The 21,172-nt window shown below is 43.8% G+C and overlaps 2 protein-coding genes and 1 long non-coding RNA gene across 4 annotated transcripts; 2 read left to right on the forward strand and 1 right to left on the reverse strand.

The window, feature by feature from the left end:
• Positions 1 to 728: 728 nt before the first annotated feature.
• six4a (SIX homeobox 4a) lies at positions 729 to 6,412 on the forward strand. Its single transcript, XM_088400901.1, has 3 exons — positions 729 to 1,648; positions 2,841 to 3,511; positions 4,405 to 6,412. Exons 1-3 carry the CDS (start codon positions 915 to 917, stop codon positions 4,995 to 4,997), a joined length of 1,998 nt encoding a protein of 665 aa, XP_088257027.1. The 5' UTR covers positions 729 to 914; the 3' UTR covers positions 4,998 to 6,412.
• On the reverse strand, positions 2,265 to 4,820 carry LOC148385380 (uncharacterized). Of its 2 annotated transcripts, XR_015863478.1 has the most exons (4): positions 4,581 to 4,820; positions 4,363 to 4,510; positions 3,366 to 3,499; positions 2,265 to 3,287 (listed from the first exon to the last, which is right to left on the reverse strand). It is a non-coding gene; the product is annotated as an uncharacterized LOC148385380 (long non-coding RNA). The 2 variants fall into 2 exon arrangements; XR_015863479.1 differs by lacking the exons at positions 4,363 to 4,510; positions 4,581 to 4,820 and adding an exon at positions 3,986 to 4,184.
• Positions 6,413 to 11,506: 5,094 nt separating the features above from the next.
• Positions 11,507 to 13,253, forward strand: LOC148385381 (homeobox protein six1b). Its single transcript, XM_088400389.1, has 2 exons — positions 11,507 to 12,377; positions 12,634 to 13,253. Exons 1-2 carry the CDS (start codon positions 11,818 to 11,820, stop codon positions 12,926 to 12,928), a joined length of 855 nt encoding a protein of 284 aa, XP_088256515.1. The 5' UTR covers positions 11,507 to 11,817; the 3' UTR covers positions 12,929 to 13,253.
• Positions 13,254 to 21,172: the final 7,919 nt, after the last annotated feature.

The raw sequence follows: 21,172 nt of genomic DNA on the forward strand, positions 1-21,172 counted from the left end.
GTACATTTACCGTGTCAATAAAAATGAACATTTTGCACCAGTATTTTTTTGTTTACAATTGATTCAGCTGTTGATCATGCACACTGGTTTACATAGATATGCCTCATGAAGTGAATAAATTAACTGAAGTGGTCCGTGGGGCACACGTCTATTGTATTTCCTCACTTGTTATCACTGATTAATTTATTTAGATATTTATTTACTCAATTCACAACCATATCAAAGCTGGGAACAGATTCTGATTTTGTGCGCAGTAAAGTTTTTTTTCTTCCCTTGGACAATTTCAATAAATGGGCATGTGGCCCTTTTTATTTTTCCTAAAGGGTAAATCCGTTTTTGGACGAGTCAGATTCTACATAAATACTTTGTCTCGTCTATGCAATTAATTTTACAAGACTGGAAGCTTTTTGAGAACACAAAATCCCTCTTTGTGGAGACGCACACAGTTCGCTTGCTTGATTTCGCAACTTCCAAAAAAAGCCTGGCACCTTTTTGCAAACTCATTCCCACGCTCGTGGAAGTGCTCACCTTGCACAGACTGTACAGTGCAGGTGAGCTCACTGTTGGAAATACAGCGGAGCTTGTATGACTGACAGCTGAAAAGCAAACGTTCGAGTCTCGTATCCCCGTCGCTCCTCCCTTCCGCGGGGCCCTCGGCGGCCAATAGCGTGGCTGTGTCGCGCATAGACCTCAGCGTGTCTCCTTCCACTTGCAGTTGGCGTGGAGTAAAAAGTCACGTTGGGAGGCGAGAGGGAGAGAGAGAGAGAGAGAGAGAGAGGGAGAAGTATCTACTTACAGCTGCTGTCAGATATCCGATCGCCTTCGCATGGCGAGGAGGTAACCTGATCGAGCTGGGAGGAGGAGTGACTCGACCAGGGAAGCCTTGAGCAAAAAAAAAAAAAAAAAGAAAGAAAATGTCTTCTTCTTCAGCCGGAGAAGTCACAAGAGCAAATGACATCAAGAGGGAAAATGTGAAAGAGGCGGACAGGCGGGAGTGCATCAAGCTTGTGGCGCTGGAGGCGGCCGAATTGTCCATGGAGCGAGCGGCGCCCAACGCGGACGCAGTGCGCACGGAGCTGCTGGTGAGCGCCGCCTCCTCGCTGGCCTTCTCGCCGGAGCAAGTGGCGTGCGTCTGCGAGGCTTTGCAGCAGGGGGGCAACGTGGACCGCCTGGCTCGTTTTCTTTGGTCCCTGCCCCAAAGCGACCTGCTGCGCGGCAACGAAAGCATCCTAAAAGCCCAAGCCCTCGTCGCTTTCCACCAGGCTCGCTATCAGGAGCTCTACAGTATTCTGGAGAACCACAGCTTCAGCCCGTCCAACCACACCTTCCTACAGGATCTGTGGTACAAAGCCCGCTACACAGAAGCGGAGAAGGCGCGGGGGAGACCCCTGGGCGCTGTGGACAAGTACAGGATCCGGAGAAAGTACCCTCTCCCCAGGACTATTTGGGACGGCGAGGAGACGGTGTACTGCTTCAAGGAAAGGTCTCGGAACGCACTGAAGGACCTGTACAACCAGAACCGGTACCCCTCTCCGGCCGAGAAGCGCAATCTCGCTAAGATTACGGGACTCTCCTTGACTCAGGTCAGCAACTGGTTCAAGAATAGGAGGCAGAGGGACAGAAACCCGTCTGAGGCCCAGTCCAAAAGGTGAGGCCGATATGAGGCACCTTGCGCGTAATTCTCTAATTCATAAATTCTGCCAATGCGTTATGTAAGAAAAAATATGTACTCTATACGTTAAGGGTGTGGAGCACGTTTGCAGTGTTTTGAAATATGAACTGGTTGCCATTCAGATCCGGTTTCAAGTGTGTCGTGGAAACTAACTATAACGCTCATACACACATACGCGCGCGCACCACGAACACACACACACGCACTACACTTTAAATTAGTTCCTTTCGGAGTTGGTCGAAAAGGGACTTTAAATAGCCACATTAAATTTAGTAATTCATCATTTGTCAAACACAGGTGCACATGCATGCATGTGGCGACCAACAGAGTAAACATTGTTATTATTTGATCACTGAATGTCTGTCTTTAATGTGGCTCTGTGTGTTTGTGCGTGTGTGTGTGAGAGAGAGAGAGCGAGAGAACACACACACACACACACACACACACACACACACACACACACACACACACACACACACACACACACACTTACACAAAAGATGGACACCTGCTAAATAAAATACAACATTTATACTCAGTGGACGCCATACTGTTCCTGGAGGAGTAATACTATAGGAAGGAGGGGGGGTCCCTTTGGTGGGTGGGGGTGCAGCTGTTAGAATCAATCTTAAGACAGCAGGCTATTAAATAAATGAATAAACTACACTGCAAAAATACTTTTGTTTTTTTCAGTAAATGGTCCATGGGAGCATTTAAACAGAGTTGGAATATAATGTTACATTCCAAGTAAAGGCCCAAGAACATTTTCAGCCATTTGTTTTGTGTCACACCGCCATTACCAGCACTGCTGGCTGTTTTTTATCACACTAGAATTTATTGCGCCAAATGGTTGCACGCTTGTTGACGCTGGTCGTCTCTCCATGAGACAAGAGGGCAATGCATTCCCAAGCCCAGCCTGCTCTTCAAAGCTGTGTATAGCCTCATAACACAACAACAAATGTGACCCATTATGGCTCTTTTATGCAGTGAACAGCAAGGAAAATTTAAACTAAGGTTTAGAAAAATAAATGGGTTTAGAAATTTGTCATACAAAAATATATTCATTAATCTTCTATAAATATACATATGAGAAAATGTGACTACTGGTATATATTATTATTTTATGACCTGCTCTCTTACTATCTGTCTTCCACGTTGTGCCTCTTAGTGAATCCGATGGGAACCACAGCACAGAGGATGAATCCACCAAAGGTCAAGAAGAATTGTCACCCAGGCCCCTCTCCAACTCCTCAGATGGTGTTATCACTCATGGGACACTTCCAATTCAAACAGGGCCTCTGGACAGTGGGGTAGTCATCCAGCAAATTGGGGACATCAAAATGCCTGCTGGATCCAATAGCGGAGGGCTCTACAATGGAAGTCTGGTCACCAATAATACCTCGGCGACATTTCACAACGGCGGCTCATCTTACCTCCACTCACCTGGGAACATCCTCTTCAATGGGCTCAATTTGGGCATCCAGCCGCTGGCGTTCAACTCTCTGAGGACGTCCGGCGGGGTCCTGATGGGAGGCTCTGGTGAAGACATGCAGGAGAAAGGACTGGGAGGCTCCGCTGAGGACTCGGCCCTGCAGTATGCCTCCTCCTACTCGGGCTGTGTGAATGGAGGGCCCGTGAAGCTGGAGGGGGTTCACACCATGGCCGCCCAGAACGGGGGCTCCTCCGTGCTGACCTTCAGCTCCTCGCTGGGCGGCTACAGCCTGGTGCAGGTACCCAGCGGTGTGTCTGACAGTGATGGAAGCTCGCTGCTTAACAGCGATGTGGGCCTTCCTCCCCTACAGCTCTCCACCTCGTCCTCTTCCTCATCTATCACACAAGGTAAGTTGCGTGAAAAATCATGTGATTTTTAACTGTAGTCTACACACTGTACTTTGAATAACTGAGATAAAATGCAGCAGAATCAAACAGAATCAGCCAATCAGGTGTTGGCTGAGATTGGTCATGTGACATTTGCGGGTTGACTCATGATTGGCTGTTACTGAGCAACTGTGATGTCATTTTTGGTCGACAGCAAGTGGCAAAATGGCCGCCCTCTGACATGGATAAAAATAAATATTAATCAGAATATTGTGTGTAGAGTAGTGGGTCTGCATAGAAAACATTGTGTTTTGTTGAATTCCCCCTTTAATTGATTAATAGAGTATAATTTGATATGGTGAACATTTATATACATTTTTTTCCCTTTTTAAATTCCAAAGTGCAAATCTGCAGTCTCTATTCATGGTTGTATTTAAACTGTTTGATGCTATATACCATACAATGCAACTTTATTTATATAGCACAAATACGTACAATATAGAGAGAGTGATTGTCCTTTGAAAAGCCTCGAGATGAATAAAAGCAAGTGACCATCACTCATCATCGTGGCGGTCTTGATCTTCAGAGCCGGGGAGTCGAGAAAACATGGTTCAGGCAATCAGAGGCCATGAAATGCACTAAGAGGGAACAGTGAATATGCCATTACAGCACTTACTTTGACATTAAGCAGAGATTCCACGCCAGGAGGAATTGAAAGGAAAAACAGAGAGTGCAGCTTGCTGTTGAGGCAGCACAGACTCGCGCTACAACAATATAACGTGTGCGAGATGGACAACAGTCGCCTTGAGGCCCAGGCCTCTCAATCAAATATATGAATAATATGAAAAGTGTGAGTGGATTTACTTGTGCACCTCAAGTGATGTCAGCATTGATGTGTTGTTGTCTGGCCACAGGTACAATCGCTCTGAACGATGTTGCAGTGAGCTCGTCCAGCGACGACTCCTTTCAGCAGCAAGACAAGCTGTCCATGACCTCCATGCATCACAGCACCACCGTCCTCTACAATATGAGCAACGTCAACCAACCGGCCATCAAGAAGGAGCCTCTGGAGGGAGGCGTCTATTCATACCACCATGGGCTACACCTGGACCCGAGTGGGCAGATGGGGTACTCCACCCCCAGCGCCGAAGAGGTACCATCTAGTCAAGCTCCGGTCTCCGCCGCCACCTCGTCCAGCCCCGAGGTCTACACCACGCTCACCGTCAGCACGCCGCTTATGGCCCAAACGAACCAGAGTGGTCACCACCTCCATTCCGCCGAGTACCTCAGGGGACACGAGGTTCGGGCGGGCCAGCCCTCGCACTTGATGGGCCCCTGTATGGACAACAACTACATGAGCCTGTCAGAGAATAAATTGGACAACACGGGGCCGGCGGGTGTGACTGACATGGTGCGGGCCATGTGTGGGGACATGGAGCCTGTGGAGGGGAAGGAGCTAGCCAAACTACAGACAGTTCAGATGGATGAAGACATGGCTGACCTTTAACCTTAAAGCAGAAGCACTCATGTCAATGTGAGCAGTGATAATCTTTTGTGTGTGCGTGTGTGGGTGTGATTTTTTTTTTTAAATCATTAATTTCTTTTACCTGTTAAATTATTTGACAATACTGTGTTGACTCCTAGATGCACTCGATTAAAATTGAAGGCCTGTTGGAAGGTCTGGACATTTATGCAAAAAATAATTTTAAGATGTTTTAAAGCGAGCTCTCTTCACATCTCACAACGACTCATAGCAGCAGTCGGCGAATGTCGCTTGAGCCGTCCGTGTTTAAAAGTGCAGTTTTACAGGCAACACCTGCTACTTCCTGTTGAGTGGACTTGATTTGCCGAAGCAGGTGCTGGCATGCCGCAAGTCACATGACTAGGATGTTCCTCCAAACTAAATGCGTCATCTGGGTCAAACCAAAAAGGTCATTCATGGGGGGAAAAGGGGGGGGGTCTGTGGATGAGGGACAGTTTTACTGAGGGACTACGCACATAGATGGACAATATGTCATTCAACACACAAAGCTGCTCTCTTCGGACAAAGTGCCCTTCAGTAAGCACCTTAAATTGCCTCTCGAATCTCAAATATGAATGTACCCTTTTCGGCTTTTGCACTAGCATCACGACATTATACGGGCTTCGCACGATTGTTTTTGACAGGCCTCAACAAAAGCACACAATTCTGCAGCGACTGAATTGAATGGCAAGGTCATGCCGCTAGATTCACGTGTCATTCATATGTTGTTAAAAATGCTGCAAATAGGTGTGACCATGCTATGCGTGTTTCGTTTTTAACGTGCCTCTTCAAATGTTGGCGATTCCCGACGCAAATATGCTTCCCAAATGGATCAGGAACAAAAAGGGACAGAAGTATTTTTTCTAAACAGAGAGGGGTTGCAATGATTTCTCTTAATCATAAGGTTATTTTTAGCTTTTTGCTTTTTACATTGTGAATAACACTGAAAGGAAGCTGTGCAATCTGAAGGCAAGACCTCAGATTCTGAGATTTTCCACCGCCTCCGCTTTTGGCTGTCACTGGAATATTTGTTGGGTGTCAGATTAGGAAAAGACAAGTGAATGTGGAGGCCATTTGTCACGTAGGTCTGGTACTTTTTTTTTTTTTTTTTTTTAAACCACGGGAGCACACATTCTCCCTGTCAGACATGAACGACCAGAATAGAACATTTCAGCCTAACGGCCAACTCAGTGCATTCATATCTCGAGTGCATCAAACTTTTTGTTACTGGACTCATAATGAAATCAATTTCTCAGTGCTTTAACTTCAAATACAAGAAGTGAGTGATGGCAAATGTTTCTTTTTTAAACTTAGTTTGAACTATATGTTTGTTATCTGAAATTATGTGAATGTATTTTTCTAAATCTCTGTCATGCAATAAAAGTCTATATTTATAAAAAGAGTTAAAGGCAGTTTTTGATCCTTGCAAAAAAAAAAAAAAAAACATCGGGTGGCTTTTGACCTGGGTGTCATAGTGACCTGTCTGCACACAGCTTTATGACAGAGAAAAGACACAAAGCACATGTCTCTCCAACATTTAAGTAGCCAAACTGTGAGGATGAGGGGGAAACTAGCATGCTATAATCCAGCGAGCCTGCTGCCGCTTGCTCTCTCTGCAAGTGATCGTTTGCACATGCCTGGCAACCTGGACTTCATTAGCCCTCCTTTTCTCATCCCAGCCCCTGTAATTCAAATAAACAGCAATGAGATTTCCAGAGGTAAAGCCTTTTGGGGTGGGGGGTCTTACAGCTCCACATAGCCCAGTCCAATCCAACAGCCCTTCCCTGGGTGAAGGCCAAACAACCCCCCCACCCTTACCACCACCCCCAACCAATCCTCCTCCTCTCTTTTCCCGACAGACATGTGGAAGAATGAATCTGAGGTGCTGTCACTCACACACCGACGCTCAATCCACAGAGAGCCTGAACTCCTCACATGGCTTGAGGGGATTCTCTGGAAATTCCCACCAAATATGTGTCCTCACTCTGTGGGCGCCTGACCAACACACATAGAGATAAGAAAAAGGGCAGATTTGACAAGAGGACAAACAAGGAGGGATTTGACTTTATCCGCAGTGTGTCTGCGGTGGATTATTGACATTCAGGTCCAAGGAATTGGATGCGATCTAACTGCTGGTGCACATAAACAGAGGCTATTTGTCTGCGCTCATTGTTGGAGCAAAGGCAGGGAGACAAATGGGTGAGCCGAGAAGGAAGGGAGGGCGAGGCTGGGATAAGGTTACCTGTGCGCAGGTGACCTCGTCGCCATGGGCAGTGGATTAGCTGATTGTTAGGTATCGAGTGACCCCCGCCCCTCCTGCAATATTGAAGAGGGTGAAAACAGCTTTGTTGTAGGCCAGAACAATATCCCATTTGCAATGAGCAGGAGACCATGGGCTGACTCTCACGCAGAGGACGAGGAACAGGAGGAAGAAAACGTCAAACTCGCTTTATAAAGCCTATAAATGCTAGGGATGAAGGAACGCCATTGTGGCCTCACACATGCAGTTCATTTTTCATGAGTATGACATTGGACGTTTAATCACATCCTTCATGTGGGAAAATCCAACCATTCCATACATATACTCTATTTTGCCTATATTTACCAAAGTAAAACATAGCCCTACTTCCAGGGACAAAAAAAGCAAGGAACTCCCTCAGAACCCTGGCCTTATTAAAAACACTGACCTCTGAACTTTCAGATGCTTTCAAAGCTGACATTTAATGCGTCGCAGCAGACTGCAAGCCATATGTAACACGACCTGGGGAGCACGGTACTCCGCTGCTCCACGTCCCACTAATGAGAGGGCAGGGGTCGGCGGGTACCAGCCTAGCTCGGAGAGACCCACCACTACTGGGCTGCCTCCCGCTGCTGCCGGCAAAGTTTAGCTCTCCCCAGGCTGCTGGGAGGAACAATATTGAGGAATAAGGAGTTAGTGTGGGAAAGATACAGACGAAACCTGTGATGACGAAAGGACACACTCACACACATGCACGCACGCAGGAACGCACACACACACACACACAAAGCAATTACTATTAGAGTTGTGTGAAAGTATCATCTTGGCGCCCCCTCCCTGCCAGCATGCATGCACAGACAAGCGCCAGAAGTGTCACGTCTGTTTGTTTCTTTTTTTCCAGCCCGTGCTGTTTGTTTATTTCTGCACCCAAGAAAAACGCGCCCTCCCCCTCGCCCCCTAACAAAATACTTTGCTTGTGGTGTGTTTACGGACCGCAGCGCCGTAAACGCGCCGAGGCTGTAATTGCAACGCATTTGTGGAGTCGGTCCTCTGGAGGAAATGCGTAATGATTTTGATGGGGGGTCGAAGCCCAGTGCACTTGTAGCAGGTCTAATTTTCCAACATGACAGGAAACACTGTTAAGCTGATAATTGCAGCTCCAATTTCATTTAACTCACTCATGTCAACAGTTGTGTTGTGTTTGGGGAGAAGGGTCTGCCTTTTTATTTGGTATACGCGGCACACTCAACCAAATGCGTAATTGATTTGCCAATTAACTTTTACGGACAACATGGTTTATCCGTTACTATTATGGGGTGTAAAAGTAATTTTAAAAAAATCGAGGAAGTCAAGTTCGCATTTTCTCTTGAATTTATTTCACGTCCCACAGAACGCAGAAAAAAAAAGTCAGACTAAACTAAACTCCCCTGCAGGACTTTATCGGGCTAATTTAAACTGCATCAGCGCTCTTCCACTCAAGGCAGCTGAAATAGCACTTTGGATTTAGATGGAGTGAAAACCATCTGTGAGCCGTTTCACTTTTCCTCCATATTTTACAAATATAAACCCTCCTATATGGGGAAACCTTTTGATGGTGACGTTTTTATGAAGCGTACTCTTGTGAATTCCCACTCGAGCCTCTCTTATTTTTCCTCCTCTCGACTGGAGTGAAATGTAGCATTTCATTGGTTTCCCTGGCAACGCTTGGCGTAAACATTTTTTTTACCCCAATTGGACAATTAATAATAGATACGTTTGGAATAATTTAACACGGCACCTCTGGTGTAATTTAGCGGGTGAAAACAAACACTGAAATTGTTTGTTATTGTGTTGTCCCTCACACTTGCATGGGACACTTAGTTTAGAAGGGCAGGTAAATCCCTGCAAATCATATTTGGAAAGCACTAACAAGTGTTGGCCTTATAGTATCCTCGAGTATTGCATTACTTGCAGGGGTAAAAGGGGTGGGGAGTGGAGGCTCAGTTCTGGTCGTATAGCTGATGGAGAGTCGACATCTTGAAATAATTTCGCCCCCCGGGCTGCTCGGGTTAAAGGAGGAGGCGCGTCGCAATGTGGTAGAGATATTAGAGAAACCCGAGAGCTGCTCATCAGACAGCTCATTCACTCAAGCTTTTACACAGCCACATATATCCTTTTGTTATATGTCCAGCAACGTGCACATGTGTTTATACACACATCAGGTCAGATTGCAATGCAAAGCCCAAATCATTTGCATGCTCCCCCAACCCAACCCTAGACTATTGTTTCCGCCTGTCATGTGAAAGGATTTTCTTTATGCATTATATTTTGATATTAGCAGCAAGCTATATATATTATGGTGTATATTATTATTATTGTTTTTATTCTTATTCTTATTATTGCGTTATTACACAGTAACTCAGCGAGGCCCATTTAAAAAAGGTCCACAACAGCACGACGACCAGAAGCTCCTCTTTCATTCACAAATTGGGAACCTATACGCCCTGTGAGGACATATGGCCTGCAAGGACATTTAATAATGTATTTATATATAAATAAAAAAATCAAACTTTTATTACAAAAAAACATTAACCCACACGTTTTCACAAAAAAATAATAATATTTTCTTAATTGTTATATTACTATTCAAAAGGCAGAGGAGTGCGACTGATTGGCAAAACTAAACCCAATTCTAAAGCTGCTGGTTGTTTTGGAATATGGTCACGTGCTTTTGAGCTACGCAACTCTGACAGCATCCGCATATCGTCAAGGGCGTTTTTGCATGTCATTATATCTAAAACGGAATTTCCCCAATGTTCATGCCATAAGTTGAAATAACTAAATCAAACTCTAAAATGTTTCCATTTGCTAACAATTGCGTTGATAAAAATAAAAGAAAAAATAAATAAAATAATTTAAATGCGTATTTAAAAAAAAATCACAACACCTGTACATTTAGTCTACTTTTTAAAAAGGTGACGAAGTGACAGTTGTTATAATTACATAGATTTAAATTACTGATATATTTAAAACTATTGATTTAATTGACTAACCATGCAGTATGAATAACAGACATGCAGTCATTTTTAATGTTAAGCTGAATCCATTTGGGACCAGAAATGTGCTCCTTATAAGCATATTGAAAAGGGGAATCCGGTTTCAAGGGTGTGTGTGGTGCAGACGAAGAAATGTGATCCTTGAGGCTCGAACCAAAAACTGCTGCAGCACGGACCAATGTGGTACCCAGAACTCATTTACTAATGGATCGGTTTAGTATTTCAGCCCACCGAAAAACGCTGCATGGAGCCATGCACTACGGTGCCGGTCTAATCTCAGACACAAATGGGGGCCAGATAAAAGGAGCAAACCTGCAAAAACATGATGAGCCAGAAAAATAGAGGAAACAGCCAAGATAACTCATCGTGATAATATTACTTCTTTGCGCGGATATACATAAATTAAAAGACGCCATAAACATAAATTTGAAGTGCCAAAGCTTCGTTTTTTTAAAAAGATACGTAGCCTCCCCCATTTCTCAATTTAATGCGACAGTTGCATTGAGATTGTTTTTGGACTGTGCAGCGCCTATACATCAAAATGAATCATACCGGGGTCTCTCGCTCTTGCTCGTTTTTTTAAACTAGTATAGTAAATTTAATGCATCAGAGTTGTATAGAGATTTATTTTTTTACTGTTGAAATACATCTGCACTGTATATCTTAATCAACCGTGCCAGGATCTCTTTCGCAAATGCACGCACAACGTGCACACGCACACACACACGCGTGCACACACATTGGTGGTCTCTGGGCCGTTTGGCAGGTTGCGGTTTGTCTTATAAAAGACAAACACCAAATGGTTAGGTTTGCTAACCATAGGAACTTATTAAATTATATCACCTCATAAAATAAACGGCCTTGGTAATTATTCGACTGTGAAAAGGTTGTGCAGATACAACAATCTGTATGTAATTAAGGGAGGTAGGCGTTAACTAAAGGCCTCAAAACAGACGGGAAAAAAACCATAACCCCATCAATTATCTTTTACAGCCCCCCCCCAAACAAATATTTGCTTTTATTGTCTTATCTGGTAAATATTTTTGCACGCCTTAAAAATGTAAATGACTTCCCTGCTCGCGTGCGATTAATCCCGACTCTAAATAATATGCCGAAGCACGTTAATACGGCCTTTAAGAGGTCTGTAATAATTGATTAGTGTTTAGGAGCTGCCGTGGGGGCGGGAGGTGGAGGTGGAGGCGCGCTCCTATTTCAGCCCCTGACGCGCAGCCTCTGGGGAGGAAACGGAGCTGCAAAGTCAGTACTGCTCTGCTGTACAGGGGTGCAGGGCAGACGCAGAGCCAATCACCGGAACGCACTGGGCTCCCTTTAAGCCTGACATATCTCCTCGAGGAACAAATTGTCCCGACAATCAACATCCCAAATCTGCCGGAGAGTGAAGGGAGCGCGGCGAGGAGCGGAGATCGAGGAGAGTGGGCAGGCCCGACGCGGAAGGATTTGCATCGCGAGGAGTAAAAAAAGAAGGCATAAACGTCAATTTTGTTTTTTTTTCCCCTACACCACGGACATCATGTCGATATTACCGTCTTTCGGCTTCACCCAGGAGCAAGTGGCGTGCGTGTGCGAGGTGCTGCAGCAGGGAGGAAACCTAGAGAGGCTTGGCCGCTTCTTATGGTCTCTCCCCGCATGCGACCACCTCCACAAGAACGAGAGCGTCCTGAAGGCGAAAGCGGTGGTGGCTTTCCACCGGGGCAACTTCCGGGAACTCTACAAGATCCTGGAAAGCCACCAATTCTCCGCGCACAACCACCCCAAGCTGCAGCAGCTGTGGCTCAAGGCGCACTACGTGGAGGCGGAGAAGCTGCGCGGTCGGCCGCTCGGCGCCGTCGGGAAGTACCGGGTGAGGAGGAAATTCCCACTGCCGCGCACGATATGGGACGGCGAGGAAACCAGCTACTGCTTTAAAGAGAAGTCCAGGGGGGTCCTGCGGGAGTGGTACACGCACAATCCGTATCCGTCCCCGCGGGAGAAGAGGGAGCTGGCCGAGGCCACGGGACTGACCACCACGCAGGTCAGCAATTGGTTCAAAAACAGACGGCAGAGGGACAGAGCCGCGGAAGCCAAGGAAAGGTACTCCAACCACGTCCTATTATTACCCCCCTGTTGCTTAATATTAAAAAAGTGCATGGTTTAGAAAAGCAGAACAGTTATTGTTTTATTATTATTGTTTAGATTTTCACGTTTGAGTTTAATTAATGCTAAATTTTTGCTAAATTATTCCAATAAGATTATTACTTGAAAAATAAAATCTTCTCAGAGGTGGCATGCCAATGCAAAATACCAAGATGCGACCTGATTTAACTGTCGTGTCGTTTCTCCCATGCAGGGAGAACAGCGAAAACAACAACGCAGGCGGCAACAAACAAAACCAGCTGTCCCCGCTGGACGGAGGAAAGTCGCTCATGTCCAGCTCGGAGGACGAATTTTCTCCCCCTCAGAGCCCCGACCAGAACTCTGCGCTTTTGCTCCAGGGCAACATGGTCCACCCCGGGGCCTCCGCGTACTCCATGCCCGGGCTAGGCGCCCCACAGTCGGTGCACGGCATGCATGGACACCCGCACCAGCTGCAGGACTCCTTGCTGGGACCCCTAACCTCCAGCCTTGTGGATTTGGGCTCTTAAAGACGCTATTTTATTTGACGAAGAAAAAAATACAGAAAAGGACTGATGAGCTGTGTATCAGATTGATGTATGAAATAACACTATAGTAGCCTACCTTATTGTATAGACTGACTTCTCTGTCGTTAAATTTGATTCGAACTTAAAATTACTTTATGCGCTTAATCTGTATATCACCCCGACAGGAGGTTTTTATTACTCTTGCACATGAAAACCCAAAGAAGACCTAAAACCCTGAACAAAACACTTACGTGGACTACGCATTTTCTTAATTTATATTTTGTTAAAATAATTCTAGTCAGGTCCTTTCAAATAAAAGTAAAAGTAATGCTTTTGTCTTTTCTTATTCACCAGCAGTCGTTTAAGCAAAAACCCGAAAAAACGAAACGATCGCTGTCTGAAAACATCGCCACCTCACCGCACGTTGACACGTTGCGCAAAACAAAAACACTGAAATGTATCGTCAATTGCATGATTAAATATAAAGCTCGATCAAATGATTACGTCGTGTTTTTTAGAATAAGCAAATAGTCACAAAACGGAAGCCGTTGTAAAACAAACGCTCATTCATTTTTTTTTTCGGTGAATTTTTTTCGGGGTAGATTTTCAGGACTAGTTGGAGGGGGGGGGGGGTATTTTTTGCTGTCTTGATTCTCGTCACTCACCAAGAGTTTGTCTTGTCTTTCCGGGCCATGGGAACGAGTCAGCCCTCTGCCTTTATAGAACGGCGGTTTTCAAACCTAAATGGCAAACATCCTGTTGGGGAAAGGGGGAAAAACCTAAATAAAAGTCAAGTTCACTGGCTGATTAAATAAATACACAGCACAAATAAACATGGGATAGATATTAGTATTCTTTACATAGTAACAAAATGCATAGCAAAAATATGACAACCGTAATATTAAAACACCACAACTAACATATTTATTTTAATTGTTGGGGAGATAAGGTTATCAAAATGGGGTTTGAACATAAAAAAGACATGCCCCCCACCCCACCAACCCTCCCATATTCATGTCAGGGTAAATTGTTTTGAGCAGAGAGCACTGAGGATTTCCTGCAGCATAATCTGAAACAGTTGCTGTTAGCATTATACTGGCTGATTGCAAAGATTGCAGGGCTGCAGGGACGTAGCACCAGATTCATTTTGAGGGTGACTGGGTGTGCGCCTCCAGCTATTTTGCATCATCACATCACTCTGTAACATTCCTTATGACCCCAAAAATACTAATAGCTGCAAATTGACTGACATGGATTTTTACACAGACTCTGTCCAGATAAAATGGGAACGTTAGTTGTGTCAAACAATCACAAGTGAAAGAAGCAATAGATAATAAACAGCTAATGGGAAATTTTCAATTCAACATTCAGATTGTAAATGTTGACAATAGTTAAGCAAGTGTTGGTGTAAAAAGTGCAGTATATCCTGATGTTCCGGTTTCAATGACGCCGTGACCTTCCCTGAACTCACCCTCGTGATCTTATTACATCTAAAATATTCAACAAATTAGTGCTCGGTCTCAGCAGAGGACCATGACGCATGATTGGGCACAAACGTGTTTTGGTGAGCGTTAGGTGATGAAGAAGAAAAAGTTTTTGGTAGAGGACAGTGTTTTTCAACCTATACGTCTTGACGTACCATCAAACAAAATGCCATCTGATAAAAGAGTATTAAATTTTCTGATCATTATACATGGTTGGCATAGATAGATGAACTAAGACACATTTTTTTGTAAATAAAAAAAATCCAGACTAATTAAGTAAAATTGGATAATTTACCACGGCACACCTGATCATCACTCATGGCACAATTATGTGCCACTAGTTTTTATTTTTGCTTTATATGCAAGCTGAACGTGAACATAAACAACACATAGCAGTCAGCAGAGGTCAGCAGAGAGCCGAGCTTCCGATGATCCGATCATTCAGTGCTCAGCATATGGCTCAGCTTCTTGGCACAAGAGTGTGGCTTAATATTCACAAATTAACAAACAGGTGATCACAAAGCCACCAAAGTGACTCCTCATACCTGTTAATCTAATGACAACATATCCAGAACGGCAGAGACACAGACGGGATTAAACAGGCTCTGGGGGCCACATGACAGTGAGAAGCCATCAGTCACCTTCAGGATGTGTGAAAGACTAAAATCAATCCAATATGGAAACCAGCATGCTGCTTTTAATCACTCTCAAATCCCTCGTTTCCGAATCGGAGGGGGAAATGTTGCTTTCATAATTCTATGCGCCATATCAGCCGCCACGTGCCCTTCCACGGAAGGCCTCATCGGCGAGCAGGCGTTTAACGACAAAAAGCGCAGGTTGAAGTCGTGGCTGCCAGCAACAACAGCTGCTGATGGCAAACAGGGCTCCCAGTCATCAACGGGGCATTTCATTTGTCATGCTTGTAAAGTGGCAGTGGCTCTAAATCAACAGCAGGAAGGGCCTGGACGTGTGCAAATAAACATGGCGAGCGTGAGCTTGCGCAGTCGGCCTCACGCTGATGTTTGCGCTGGCAGCGCTCGGGCTGTGCGTCTGCGCTATGAAACACTTTCTCGGCTGAACGGCCTCGAACGCGGTCTGGCGGAAGGTCGGGCGGGGAGCCGGGTAGGAGACGCTCCCAGGTATCCATAATAATCACGAGGTGGAGGAGCGCGGTGAGGAGGGTGATGAAGGGAAGGGGACGTGGGGGGAGTCATGAGGGACAAAAGGATCTTTTCAGGCCCGACTTAGCGGGGAGGGAGGGGGGGTGGGCGAGAGAGATTTTCTTACCAATGATGCATGGATCTGACAATGTTTTTGCCTGGCCCAAAGGCACACGCAGCCTCAGTGTGTGCGTGTGCATGTGTGTGTGTGTGTGTGTGCGTGCTAGCAAACAAAAGAGAGAAAGCACGAAAGCACAAGGATATGTTTACACGACAAGGACCTGGCAAAAATACTGAATGTTTTTACTCCTTGGTGCTTGAAAAGATTTTTTTGTACTGAGAACACCGACAAAACTATCATAGTTTATGCAGACATGGAAAAAAAAAAACACTGTAGTCTGCAATGTCCAATGTTGGCAATGACAATGGAAAAAAAAAAAAACACCGCATGCACGTCCTCCCGCACGATACCGCCAATGCATTTGTGATATGTGAATGAAGACTTGCTAAGTAAAGCTGCAGTACACTGTTGGCCACAGCAATGTGGGAAATGTCCCTTTGCTGGTGTTCTAAGCAAAAACCTTCCAATCTTACCAATATGCTCTGCGTTTATGTTTTAATGCACATGTGCATGCCCAAACTACACTTGATACTCAAACGCACACGTCCATTTTTACAGATCGTTGTTTATACGTGGAGGGAGAATGCCATAATTTATAAAAACTTTAATTTAAAGCCTATTTCCAAACGCCCACATCTCTGTATGGAAAAGCATAAGTCCAAGGATAGCTGAAATGTGAATGACTTAAATCAAACAGCTACAAATCTGATATTAAGTGTGAGTATCGTGGGCTCTCTGTCTGTCTCCATAGCAACAGCCTCCAATCTGTTTTTTTAGCCACTCGTTACCTTCATGTAAAGCAATAGTTTAAACCAATTATTATAAATACAACTCACAATTTTGCTGAATGTATGATTTTCCAATGCAGGCTATTAACCAATACAGTGGGAATTGCAATTTGAGACAACATATAGAAAATTGTGCAGTCCATGGCCAGACTATGAGAAGGAGGAAATACAACACACATATATGACCTCCAAAAAAATGAATTACTCTAATGAGGCCGTATCGGGTTAAAAAAACTCGCAAGAATAGGAAAGCGCTTCTCCAGGAGGAAGCTACTACGTGACTGAGCTGAAAGAATTATTCATCTCCATCTCCCGGCTGGCTGAGTGATGGCTAACCCAGAGTTGAGGCACGAAGAAAGAGAAAATGGGTTGGACTTGGATGATGAGGACTCAGCAAAGGATCCCCAAGTATTCGCGTGTGAAATAGCATGTTGGATGTCAAATGCAGGCCAGCATCACATACAGGTGAGCAGTGGAACCTGTCTTAAAAAAAAGAAAAAAGAAAAAAAAGGAGGACTTGAGAACAAAAATGTGCCCGGGAGGCTCCAAGTCATAAATCACATGTTGCCGAATCTAAAATCCAGTTTTGGCAGTGGAGAATCAGATATCCGTATGATTTCGGAACAAAAGTGGTAAAATGAGAGGTGCATTTAGTCTTATGAACTTTGGAAAAGGTTTCTTATTCTCTCCAAGTCTTAGCTCAGAACGACAGTCCTTTTTACCACAAGGCTACTCAACGTGCGTCAACTCCATTACAGAAAGGCCCAGTGGGTTTACTAGACATTATAGGAATAATATCCCCATATAATCAATAATTGATCACTGTTATCACTCGAAAGCTTTTCTGAGCGAGTCAACCAGACACCGCTTCTGGCTCAAGGGTGTATTTGGGGAGGGGTCGGAGACGCAACAAGAGGAAGGGGTATGGGATAATGAAATATACCTCACTCTCCTGAGGGACGTCGTGGGGCTCACCAATAGCTGAGGGACCCCCTCCTTTCTAAACATACCGGCCAAGCCCAAACATCATCCTTCCTTCACAACCCTGCAGCTATGTCCATTTATTTGTCTGCCAAAGTTGGAGTGACAGCACCCCGAATCTGAGCTGCCATCTCCCTCCCTTTGCCCTTCATCTTTGTACTGCGGGGCCGGATAAAATACCCTTCTTGGTTCCATGCTAGAAAAAAAAAAAAGAAAAACATTCAGGAAATGAAAGTTGTAATACGATCCTCTGTGTGCCAAACGTCTCCCTGAGCAGGGACAAAAGGCCGGCAGTGAAAAAGCTGCCGGGCCAATTTTAGTTAGAGAGAAGAGTGGCGAGGTTGATGGTGAAAGGGACACGGAGGGAGAGAAAGATGGATGCGAAGGAGAGCAACACAAGACGGGCCACGGAATCCGAGCCAGGAATTAGTTAGGATGAGATTGCTTCCCCAAAGAGTGAGGGAAGGGAGGAGGTGAAGCTTGCTCAAGTGATGAACTCCTCCTTGCAAGAAGTAAAATAAACGTAGCCATTCCTCCACAGTGTGTTTTCCAGCAGGCCCCTCCAGGAAAGAGCCCTGATGAGTCCACAACCGACAGTCATGCTCGAAGTCTTGTTATGCAGGACGGAGAAAACGAGATGTTTGATGTCCAACCAACCAGCTAGTTTTAAACGTTCACGTGTTGGACAGAATGATGCAGGCATCTTGGGACCAACACAAAATACTATGCCGGTCCTTTCAATATTACTCCACTTAACAACACATTTAGCTACCTTTCTATGTACTGTATTGAATTATTATCAGCTTTGGAAAAAAAAAAGAAAATGCACTTTTTCCCCATTCTTTTTCTTTTTTACTTTCTAATTAAGCAAACCCTTGGCATGAATCCATTCCCAAGTTCTCGGTTTTAAAAAGGTCGGAGAACCCTAGTCTAGATAAAAGAATTTCATCTAGCACTGACTGGGTTTCGACATCTTGAAGCAAAGACATCTGAGCTGACAGCCTGAATGTCTGCTTCAGCCTCTCTGTCTCAGAGTTTGGCAGGTTTATAACTCTGACCCCAGACCATGACTGAGAAGGGGCTCAAGGTGCTGAACTTCAACTTGGCAACAGCTGCAGAAACTAGAGACCAGAGAGTTATAAATATAGACCATTAAAATCGAAACTGGTGCCCTTGGTCTCTGCCTTAACACTTTATCGCACATGTACATTCACAACCTGTCCACAAAAAAAAAAATCACTTTACATTGTTAGTGTGGATACCTGAGTCAAACACCTCGAAGCTCTATTGTCTGAAAATAAATATTTTTAAACCAAGGCAGTTTCTAGGCATGTTGTCTGTAAATTGTGTTCTCTAATCGGAACATATATTTAATTAAAATTTGATGTGCGGAGCTTTCACCGACACAATCTGTGCGAAACGGAATGAACTGTTAAACCAGCAAGGCAGACTTTGATGGATCTTGAGCTCCCCTTTGTGGCCAAAATATGGTACAACAGTTGATTTTACATCTTAAAAACAATTGGGTCAAAAATGGAAAACCACAAGCAATTGATTTTCAGAAGCTTTTTCCTAGGTGTTGAATCAACATGCATGATGTGAGTTTTAATTCCTATATTTAAACAACTGAAATGCACTTTTCTGCCATGTACTATTAACATGCAAATTGCGATGAATCTCAATTTGTAGTACAGTATATAGTACTCAGGCTCCCTCTAGTGGTAATACAGAATTAAATGTTCAAACCATGCAGGTTCAGCCAGTGCGTGGTTTTGGTTCTTACTTTTGTTGTTGCTGCATTTGTTATTTTCAATTAAGTATAGTACAGTTTAGTTGTGGATTACAATTAAATTGTATTCATCATTTTGACTAAACTTTCAACTATTTAGTGAGTTGTTTTGCTTTTATTGTGCAAATTTGAACGCGCACGCGTACACGGGAGTTTTGATGTAGTGAAACAAAATCTCCGGCAGAGGTCTCTACCGAGCCATTGTATAATAAGAACTGAGTAAAACTCGGATGAATAAATTAGTTGGCAGTCGTATATGGGGATGTAAATTAAATGTTTCGGTTTCGATGACAGCTGGAATAAAATATTTATTGAGTTTGACCTTTTGAAAGAGTAATCTACGTGTGGATAGCCTTAAAAAGGGTGACAGACCATCTCTAAAACAAACCATGATGAAATATGTCAACTTATGTGGACTTTATATTAATAAGGAATTGTCATGTGGTAACTTTACGAAAAAAATTAAACTTTTCTTTGCGTTTGCACCAGTGACCCTTTTTCCCCATGCTAAAGTCATGGAATGTTAGAAATAAGATTTTGGGGTTGTAGCAAAGTTTTCATCTGCAGCAACCACAATGTTTGTTATTAATATTGTAATAATATATTGACTATAAATTCAATATTCTTCACACATTATTGTTGTATACTGTCAGTTTAATATTCTTCACAAGGTGAATTAAGGGCTAAACTGAGCTCAGGCAGTGACCGGATAGATTCACATAAAAATCTGCAACCTCTCTGATTGCATCTAGTGTAATGTCATAATTTTACACGGGCAAAAAATATTCCATACTACGAGAATTAACTTCTTAAGACAATGCCGTTTTAAGAAGATTTGGGCCGAACTGTAATACGACACTTAAAGTATGAGAAAATATGAATATCATTGAACAAATAATTAGTGTTGAGCTCCAGACTAACTGATTATTCGAGCGAGGGTGATTTCTTATTTGTTTTCTGTTGTTACGTTAGATTTAAAAACAACTTGATCCAAAAAATAATTAGTGTTGAGCTCCAGACTTTAACTCATTGTCCGAACAAGGGTGGTTTTTTTGTTTGTTTGTCTTGGATTTTTGTTGTAGAGTTAGATTAAAAAAAGAACCCAAGCCTCTATGAATGGCAACGCATCCTTAAAATGGTGCTGCAATATGGCACATCACAGACAACTGCATAAAAGTGAGGCTTTAATTGGTTCTGAATGAAATGGCGCGTGGGAAATGCAGTAATACACACTGAAATGCACAAATTTTAGTGATAACTCATTTTGATGCTTGGTGCAAGGAGAAAGGAGCTTGCTTAATTAAAAGGAAATCTATGACATCTCCAATTACGTGTTACATAAATTCAATACCATTTATTCAGTGTTTTTCCACATTTACTCATTCGTGGAATGTTTAAGATGTCATTTCATCGACACAAAAACTGACATTGCAGTGGTGTCCGTGCATAAAAATGATGACTGCGTCACCATGTCCTTGCACTGAGCATGTTGACCTTTTTGGCAACTTGCATCAAAAACAAAGGCGTGGATGACGCAAATTGCAATTTCAATGGGGCATTGGTGGGACTGTTCTCTCTCAACGTTGTGCTGGTGTTTGCTCGGAAGATTTCAACAAGTGTTTCTCGATCATATCCACATAGTTTTGCAAGCCTTCTTACATTTTGACAAGGTGCCCTTGTGGAAATGATGAGTGAGATGAAGGACAGGTCGTTATTTGTTTGTTTGTTTGTTTGTTTGTTTGTTTGTTTGTTTGTTTGTTTGTTTGTTTGTTTGTTTGTTTTTCCTGAACCTGACTGTCTGAACAATATTTTACGTCATAAAATGAATGGAAGTCAGTGTCCACAGGCCAAGTACTCAAGTGCGCCCCCTATTGGACAGAGAATAATAGCGAGGAAGAATAAAAAGGATCAAATCTGTCATAAA

This window comes from Syngnathus floridae, chromosome 16, assembly GCF_059516105.1.
Source record: "Syngnathus floridae isolate MCC-2025c chromosome 16, RoL_Sflo_1.0, whole genome shotgun sequence".
NCBI classification, from domain to species: Eukaryota; Metazoa; Chordata; class Actinopteri; order Syngnathiformes; family Syngnathidae; genus Syngnathus; species Syngnathus floridae.

Coding starts and splice junctions, on each gene's coding strand:
- six4a (XM_088400901.1), top strand. CDS start 915: ATGTCTTCTTCTTCAGCCGGAGAAGTCACAAGAGCAAATGACATCAAG. Junction 1,649..2,840: donor TCTGAGGCCCAGTCCAAAAG/GTGAGGCCGATA, acceptor TGTGCCTCTTAG/TGAATCCGATGGGAACCACA. Junction 3,512..4,404: donor TTCCTCATCTATCACACAAG/GTAAGTTGCGTG, acceptor GTCTGGCCACAG/GTACAATCGCTCTGAACGAT.
- LOC148385381 (XM_088400389.1), top strand. CDS start 11,818: ATGTCGATATTACCGTCTTTCGGCTTCACCCAGGAGCAAGTGGCGTGC. Junction 12,378..12,633: donor GCCGCGGAAGCCAAGGAAAG/GTACTCCAACCA, acceptor TCTCCCATGCAG/GGAGAACAGCGAAAACAACA.